Source organism: Limulus polyphemus, unplaced genomic scaffold (assembly GCF_000517525.1).
Source record: "Limulus polyphemus unplaced genomic scaffold, Limulus_polyphemus-2.1.2 Scaffold4033, whole genome shotgun sequence".
In the NCBI taxonomy this organism is placed as follows: domain Eukaryota; kingdom Metazoa; phylum Arthropoda; class Merostomata; order Xiphosura; family Limulidae; genus Limulus; species Limulus polyphemus.
The window spans coordinates 34,335-44,165 of record NW_013669643.1 but is presented as its reverse complement, the minus strand read 5'-3'; the positions used below and the strand labels follow the sequence as shown (position 1 = coordinate 44,165).

Sequence of the window (9,831 nt, the reverse complement as noted above, 5' to 3'; positions counted from 1 at the left end):
CAAGAGTGGGCAAAAATTCCACAATCTAAAATTGACGAGATGATTCTCACGATGCCCCAAAGGATCAATGAACTCCATGTAATGAAAGGAAGATCTACTAGATATTAATTAAATTATAAATATATCAGTTCATGTGAATATGACTGAAAAATTTCATTTTTTCTGAAAAGGTGGTGTCTATTTACTTGTGACCACACTGTATAGCTTTAAGTTTGTAACAGTATACATCTATTTATAATTAAATTTTATTATTTTATTGCTCTGTGAACTGTGTCTAACTACTATCTGCACCATTATAAGTTGTAATTCACTCGAGGAACATGCAGCTCACATAACGCTAATGAATTACATTACCCATGAGCTGCTCGCATGTGTGCCACATGAAACATTTTTATTATAATATTATTATTATTTATTTTACCGAATCTAATCTTAACTAACCTAAAAGGATCCCTATTTTGACATTTCAGTTACTTTCATAATTATACATAAAGAATAAACATGAAATACAAGAAATAAAATATTTAACCAATCTTTATTTTTCTTGCTGTTGGTTTTCGAAGAGAGTTAACCCTACTTGTTTTATACTAATGATAATAATGCACTTAATAATTTTTATTTAATTAAATAATGCAACAAAGAATATAGACTAATAACCTGCAAAAAGTAGACAAATTCCCTTACCTCTTAAAATTTTCTGGATTTCTAACTATGCAACAAGAGTTGTTACAAATTCATCCAAGATATTCGTTAACTTTCTCACGAGAAAGATGTTGGTACTCTGAGTGAAACTGGCATTTAACTGTTCAGAACATAACGTTATACAATACGTCACTTGATAGATGAAAATCTTGACTTTCTATTTGTTATAGATAATATGTATAATTAAATGTAAGAGAGAACACTTAACAAATTCTGAGAGAGGATGTGACAGGAGGGGTCTGATTTTCTATTTGATAGCTCTGTAACCAAACAAAATTGAAGATTATAAAAATTATAGTTTGTCTGCACAATGATGATTTTATATAGAGTAATACACATTTAATTTCGTACTTTTTCGAAAGGTGGTGGATAAAATATGGATGATGACATGCTAAAAGAAAATGTGTCATGTGGGTCACACTAGGGGAAATTCAGGATTTTTTTTAATATTGCCTTGTAGAATTAAGAACTTAAAACTTGTATATTATTGAAATATGGATTATCAGCTAAGGTTTTACGCTATTCTAATTGGTATAACATAAATAAAAGTAGTTTAATAAGATTTTGAATGTAAGACACTAAAACCATGTGTCAGGCACAGTAAAGGATACAAGGGGCGATATGGTTAAATAACTTTAAGCTCAGTATGGACTGAAACTTTACATAATACATCAACTTTATGCAGTGCACTTGTGTATAAATTAACAAAGTAATTGTCCAATATTAATGAAGCTCATTTCACGAATAAGCAACCCTCTTTACTCTTTGTTTTTACATAACTACATTAAAGGAAAATTACTACTGATGTTTTTAATATTATTATTCATTGAGAATTAATAATGATTGTGAAATAAGTATAAAATATTTCTCACCAGGAGGGCTGAGGACAGAGAAAAAAAGTAGTTGAAAATATTTTCTTCAAAGTTGGCAAACAAAATGCTTGATGTAGATACTAACAAAAGTAACAGGAAAATGAAGAGTGAACGTCGTAGCATCCCAGCCCTATAAATATAAAATAAGATTTAATTTTGAATGAAAACAAAATACAGGAAAAGCCATAAAATCAATACATGCAAATATACAATCCATCTCAATTGTAGCTAGCAAAATAGTTGAAAAATTAAAATCACTACAATTAAAATCTGGAACAGATTTCCTTCGTTTGATAGACTGTTACATACTCAGTGGTCAAAACTTTACTCATAAATTTTTTCATAATATGAAAGAATAAATCATGGCAATTAACTTCCAAGAATTTGTAAAACTGATAGATGTACACACTGCACATCTTAAATATTATCATCACTAATAAAAAGTTCATCATGAGTCTGTTGTAACGAACAGAAAACTGTACTACCTTCCTGTGCAAAGTTCTCTACAACCTTTTTCTTTTGGAATAATAATCAGATTCTGTTATCTCTTTGATATTGTGAACATTAACATCAAGATGAAGTTCCAACGATTAACTATCAGTTATTCTTTGTAACAAAACTTTAGTCTAGATGGTCTTCCAGATGTTTCAATAAGTCATAGTATATGTAATACTGGGTAGTACTACAGGTTTTTCCACGCCTATTAACTTAAAGTTCACTAAATTGCTTTTATTTCTCTTCTATTAACTTCCCAAAATTTGAACATGATATTGCTCAAGAGGGTTTCTAAGTTTACAATTCCCCAGGTTCTAATGGGTCAAGTAGAGGTTAGGACCTTCATGTCCGATTTTCTTACATGAATAATAACAAGCTTTTTAATTAGCACACTGTGTTATTATTGTTAGTGTATTGGGCAGTAGTTGCAGGTGAATTTGCCCATTATATTCACAGCCCATTGGCCAACTGATCTATCACACACCAATAGTCATTTTATTGCATCAGAAATTCAAAGGTGTATTGTCATATTTAAAACAGTGTTGGGATCTGAAAAAAGCAGAATCACACAGTCTCAACACAGAACTTACAGATTTTCAGCAGATTTTACAGAGAATTTCCACCGAATACACACAGAAATTTACCTATAATTTTACATAGATTTTCCAAAATATTATATAGATTTTACTATATTTTCATCCAGCGCTTTCATCACATCATTTTTTACATGAGAACATTTACAGTTCTTACTTTCAATTGCCGGTAACAGGCTTGCATATTTCTGAGTAGTTTTACTTTCCAAGAACTCTTCAAGTTCTCTAGTAACTTTACAGTTAACTTTCATTTGTGCAGGCATCATTTGTGTTTGCCTATAATTTATATATTTAAGTACTTGTTTAAGTTTACCAATAAGCAAGTGATGGATTATTTGCCCCACAGGACAAAAGGAGTTAATTTCTTTGTTTACAATATGCAGTTATTGTTGTTATTATTATTGAGAGTTAGTTTTTTTTTGTGTTACATAGTAACTTGGGGATATTCTATGTTTGTAATTATCTTTTATATGATAGCTTAAGTTATAGATGGGGAGCACAAACACATTAGCAAGAGCAAATTATTTAATAAAGTCTTCATTGTTCTTGCTAGTTACACACCTTTCATTTTAATATACACAGAGAAACACACAATTACTTGCTGTGTAATGTGTATTAATGTTTTTTCTGTAAACTGTCAAAATTTAAAATAAGAATTGGTTCCTCGTGCAAATCTGTATGTCCTGCCTCATTCTTCATGACCCAACTGTCACACCCATTAGGAAACACACCGTAATTTGTCTCAGGTTTCAGTTTTAGCATGATAAACTGGGCTGGTAAAACTCATAATGGTTGTGTGAGCTAAACAATCAAATAAAGAAGTTTTAATATACATAATGAATTTATTTTCCTTTGTAATTGTGTCACTCATTTTCCATACTTATTTTCTATACCAATGAATGAATACAATTTAATGCTCTACAGGAATATCAAGTAGATTTAATACATTGCTGTTTGTTACATAGATAGATGTAATATCGCAAAGATTCCCAGCAAAGCAAAGAAGTATGGACCTATAAATGCAAGAGGTTCACAGATCTTGACCTAAAAAAATTAGCGATATGGATAATTTGTGGGAGCTACTTGCCATTTTGAAAAGCTAAAATTTTCAAATTATAGTACAAGATTGGATTTGTAAAAGAAACTAAAACTAGCCTTAAATATCTTATGGGAAATAAAAAACAATAAACAATGCCCACAAGTACAGCAAAGAAGTGAATCACACCATACACATCTTAACCTTTTATGTATTTTAAAATCCTATTTATTCCTCCTCGTTTTTATAATCACATGAGCTATCATGGAGGTAGTCAAACTAGATACTACGTGGTATATTCAGGTTGAACTGAATTAACTTTACAGCAACTTAATGGGAGGTTTGACATGATATTTTTTACAAAATAGAATTGAACATCTGAATAACTGAGCCTGAGAAGGAAAGATACTGAACAGAAAATAATACACAAAATGAACAACCCTTATTTAACTCACAACTAAAATGTGTGGTGAACTTATTATTGTTAAACACGGGACGGCTGGTACCTTATTGAATTGCAGCCTATCACACTAAGCACTAGGCCTTGCCCTATAAAAAATAAAAGAATGCTTTATTTTTGCATTCTTTATACGTATTTATCTTCTTTGTAGCCTTTATTAAGTTGAGCTAAACTTAGTAAGGTATTTTACTTTGGGAATTTTTATTTCCATAAAAAGATCATTTAATTAATTTACAATTATTTTAGCACTACATTATTCTAAGTAGGTATTTTTACATATTTTCTAATTTTTCAATATTTTATTGAAATTACACTGATCCCTTACTAGAATAGATAATATTTCTACTATACTAGATATACCATCCTCATGATTTAAAAATTTACAATTGCTTTTTAGAATCTCAGAAATATTAACTCTCACCTATTCAGTATTTTTCTCTGAAGCTGTGGGTTAATCTTTTCTTGCCTCCTTAATTCAGCTTTCACAGTTAGGTACAGCAACATGTACAGCTTTTAGTGAAAAAAATAATAAAAGATATTTTACTTTCTTCATCATAACCAACTTAAATATTATGATAAGTAAACTAAAATAATACACTTAAAAAGCTTTATAAGTCCTTAAAGTACAGAGTTTTTTTTGCAGAGTATAAAATATATGTTATATAATTTTTTCAAATACATAATTATGTTTAGTTGCAATCATATAATCTACTAAAGTCATCTCATAATCTTACAATGAAACAGGTCATGGATTATGGAACATTTCTGTTTTCCTTTGCTTATGTTTCATTGAAAGACATTTTAATTAAATAATTGAAAGAGGATTGAAAGGGAAATTAATGAATTAAAAAACATAAGTACTGCTGAAAAAAGTTTTCCAATACTTCATATAAAACATCTAGAGGTATAACTGTTTTCTGTCTAATGAATTAGATTCGTAGCAGTGAATTTTTAATAATGATTTTTACGTATAACTTATCCCATTTAAAAATCTTATCTTCATTACTTCTGATAGAGTAAATTCAAAACTTTTCTTAAAATGTACTCATTTTCAGATAATTTCAAACTGGTAGTACTAAAGATTGGATAATTCATGGTAAAAGGTGGAAATATAAAAAAATAGCCTTTTGTACTGCAAAATAAACATCATTTAAGATGATCGAACGTTTAACTTGGTGCCACAGATCAAACCCAGCATATCAGTTTTGATATTTTAAAGGAATAATTAACGCTATGTGCATGGATGGGGTCAAAGTGTGCATGCCATGACCTTTTCCAGAGTACCAATTCAAGATGGTATTGTGTAGTTGATGTTAGAGTTATCATCTATTCATTTTACCATTTCTGATGTAGTGACAGTTCATGGTAGGGAAGAATAAACACCAGATACGATATACAGGGATAGTGCATTTTGGAGGTCATAGAAGTTATTTAAAGGTAATATGCAAGCTTTACTGTAGACAAAAGTATTCTTCACATGAACATCACCTTGCACACTGATTTTTCAGAGTCCAAGTCAAATTGATACCAGCAATTCACAGACATATCTTAAGTAAAAATACTTTTGTAACACATCTGATTTTTTGTGTACAACAGACTTTTACAGTTTTATTAAAAGTTTACAAAGTTTCATGTAGATGCACCTAGTAAATTCAGAATTATAGTCAACATTTTTTCTCCAACACCGGGTTGGTCCAATGTACATTTGATAAGAGACATTTGAGGAAACACATTTGAAATTAATTTAAACCTAATCGTCATTGTTGGGTAAAGTGTTTTGCAAACACCCAGGTTGATGTTTTGTCTCAGACTTTCCAATAATTCACCAAATAATCCAACAGGAACAATCAAAGGTATTAAGAACAACTCTGTCGAGTGGAACTCAGAAGAATTTTACACTTTCTGAGAAAATTGTCTTAACTCTGTAACAGTCATTCACTTTGATTTCAAAGTTATTATAAATTATTATTGTTAATTAGAGTTAACATCAGAAAATGAGAAGAATTATCTGTATTTTTTTTTAAAAACACAGAAAGGAGAAGATTTAATATTACTACATAGATAATGATTTTGATGAAGATTATTGAAAATTTTCTTAATCATTCTGTGATTTCAGCATTTGCTACCATGACAGTATGACCTAGATTCATCTAAACTTGATTCTACATTAGCAATACCCATTCATTAACCAACTGCTCATGCAGATGCCAACAAAGTGTGTCTACAACATCATTAACCATTCATCATCTCCACCCATATATATACGCATCCCGGACATAATCTCCACCCATACATTTACGCAAAGTATGTAGTACTGGATGATAAATTGATAAGTAATATGAGTGAGAGAAGAAGAATTTCCTCTTGGGGGGGGGTCCCAATGTTTAGTTTTATTTCTGCTTCCAGATTAAATAGCTCATAATGGTTACATTTTTGTTTGTATATTAAAATTACTTATCATTGATCATTAAGAGATCAATCAGTTTAAGCAATTAGTTGAGATCAGATAATAACCAATTTTTGGGTTAATTAATGATTACACATACCACTCAGATTTTTCTTCTCTTTTAAACAAGTTCACTGATTTCTAGTGACCACTCCTTTTAATATTTCTGGTAATCTTTAGATGTGACAAAAGTGGATACTGCATCATACACCCCCAATATCTGATAAAACTTGACCACTGTACTAACATTTTAAGACTTCCTTGTTGACTTTAAGTCCCACTTTTATAGATGTAATGGTTGTCCAGTTTTTTGGCTGATTGTTGTAAAGTATGCCAAAATTGCCATATACTAGAACTCATTTACAAGTGTTCATATCAAAGTTTTCAATAGCAACTTTGACTTTCAGGTCATTTAATGTGAAAAGACAAACTTTGTATACTTCACCGGTTGTTTAAGTTAGGTGTTTGCACTTCACCAATTGTTTAAGTTATTTGTCTGCACTTCACCAGTTGTTTAAGTTATTTGTTTGCACTTCACCAGTTGTTTAAGTTATTTGTCTGCACTTCACCAGTTGTTTAAGTTATCATAGTCTGTTAGATTTCTTACCATTCATTTTTCCCCTTATTTTGAAATCTAACCAGGAAATTTTTCCAGTACATCATATTTGTAACAGATGCTCTGTAACACTGGATCATTTTTCATTTCCAGCCTTTTGTATAGATTGTTCAGTTTCATATTACAGAAAAACTTTCAGTGTGCTAGCATACAAACAAGCCACCTGAACAGTGCACTAAGATAAGTAAAAACTTTGTTAGTGTATGGTAATTTTGGCATTTTCATCAAGTCAAACAATATAAGTTTATATAACGAACAGTGATACACCCTAGGCAAAGTAAGGAATAAGTTAAACTCCATTCTAATCTGAAGCAGTTCCATAAAATATATAACAGGTGGAAACCATATTTATTAGTGTCTGGAGCACAGCAGTTCAAGTTTAAATTAGTTTAAAATATAAAGTATGGAGTAAAATATGTACTTTATTTTTATCATGTTTGGTTAATTTCTTGTCCACAATGTGCTTCATGTGTTAACTGGAGGATTCCTACATTAATGGCCTGAAACCAGTGACATAAGAAAGCCATAAGAATTTTCTTAATAGAAATAAAAAAATAGAAAAAAGGAATTTAAGACTGTCTTAAATTGCATTGGATAAAACCACCCCGTTATTAGCTAGATAAGATTAGTCTATTGCATTTGGATTGAGTTCTTTAAGTTTAATTTCCCTCAGTAAAGTATAAACATTAAAGCCCAAGGCACTTCAAATCCTTACCACCACAATGATGCTTCCAGATGTAACAAATGCATAAAAAAAACTTGTTCCAATCAATAACCACCAGCTGTTGGAAAAGAAACAGAGTATTAGTGTAAGATTGGTTGGTGATCTATGCTTCTAACTTTGACATACATTAAATAAGATATACACGTTCACCGCAATACACTTAAATTTCTGCCTAAAATAGTCTGGAATTTCAAGATTTTATAATCCTCTGAGAAACAAACAATAGAATATTGTACATGTTTATATAGCAAGTAGCACGCACTAGTAATAAAAAAAAACAGAAATTAAATGATGAATGTCTATATGAACAACAACTGACATGTTTGACAAATTCATGTTTCATATCCAAGATGTACTATTTTACCAGCAAATTTTTAGTTATTTAAGTCAAGACTGTACAAGAATGTACCATAACATAAGTAAATTATGCTTTTATAAACTTATTATCATTTTATCTAAGTACATGTACTAAAAATCTCTAATAGTAACACTCACCTTTTATTATTTTACTGGAAAATTATTTACATAATTCAAAATAGTTTTGTTATCCATACTAAAATAATCCACAGACACTTCCACGTAAACTGAAACATGCAGAATTTGAATACATAACACAAGTTAAAACATAAGTTAAAACAAGTACAATAGTCTTAGAGATTTTACACTTTTCTAATCAACTTTTATCCAAGCGCTTCAACATCATTAAAATTATTCATATAGCTTTGTTTATTGCTTACATCTATATTTAATGTTTTCTTTCATGTGTACTTATTAAATAAACTCACCTGTCTAGATCAAAGCCTTCCAAGACTTGTGCTGCAAGAGTTGCTCCAACAACTATGATAGGCACAGCTTTTGAAAGAAAGTCATAAAAATATAAAGCAGTGATTCAAATTTTAGAATTTATACTATTCTTATTTAGCTAATAAATAAACTATAAAAGACAGCACGAGACTTAACAAACAATAAGTGACAGAAGAAGGATACGGTGAAAGGAGGCAAGTAAAGAAAACTATTTTGTAAACAATACGTAGTATAATGTCTAACTACAAGCTACACATACAGATCTTTCTGGAAGTTGGGGTTAATAACGATAAGGTTATCTATACTGTATATGATCAAGATTGATTGATTCATTATAAATAGGATAACTATACAGCATTTAAATGTACATATGTTAAACATATTAGACATCTTAATGTTAAGTTTAAGACTATTTCCATTCTAAAATAAATCTGCTTTCATATAGTCTTTCAGGCAAAGTACGAGTCTTCAGTTACCATAATCATGCAAAATGTTTGAAGAGTATTTCTACTTCTTGATAATGTATTTCATACCTTCACACTATTGGTAAAAGAGTAATATTACAAGTAGTAATACATATTTTATACTACATGTAGTACGAATTATTTCATAATACATGTCGTACCGAATATTTTATATTGTATGTAGAACTGAATATTTTATATTGTATGTAGAACCAAATATTTTATATTACATGTAGTACGAATTATTTTATAATACATGTGGTACGAATTATTTTATAATACATGTAGTACCGAATATTTTATATTGTATGTAGAACCTAATATTTTATATTACATGTAGTACAAAATATTTTATAATACATGTAGTACCAAATATTTTATATTGTATGTAGAACGTAATATTTTATATTACATGTAGTTTGAAATATTTTATAATACATGTAGTACCGAATATTTTATATTGTATGTAGAACCTAATATTTTATATTACATGTAGTTTGAAATATTTTATAATACATGTAGTACCGAATATTTTATATTGTATGTAGAACCTAATATTTTATATTACATGTAGTACGAAATATTTTATAATACATGTAGAACCTAATATTTTATATTA

General features: G+C 29.5%; 1 protein-coding gene across 1 annotated transcript in view; it reads right to left on the bottom strand.

The window, feature by feature from the left end:
- The window catches only part of LOC111088575, a 63,321-nt gene that overhangs the window by 20,808 nt on the left and 32,682 nt on the right, over window positions 1-9,831 (bottom strand). The window contains exons 16-19 of the mRNA XM_022399102.1: window positions 8,730-8,796; window positions 7,936-8,002; window positions 4,580-4,668; window positions 1,575-1,704 (exon numbers count right to left, since the gene is read on the bottom strand). Of these exons, the coding sequence (XP_022254810.1) occupies window positions 1,575-1,704; window positions 4,580-4,668; window positions 7,936-8,002; window positions 8,730-8,796 (353 nt within the window). The remainder of the gene's footprint in view (window positions 1-1,574; window positions 1,705-4,579; window positions 4,669-7,935; window positions 8,003-8,729; window positions 8,797-9,831) is intronic.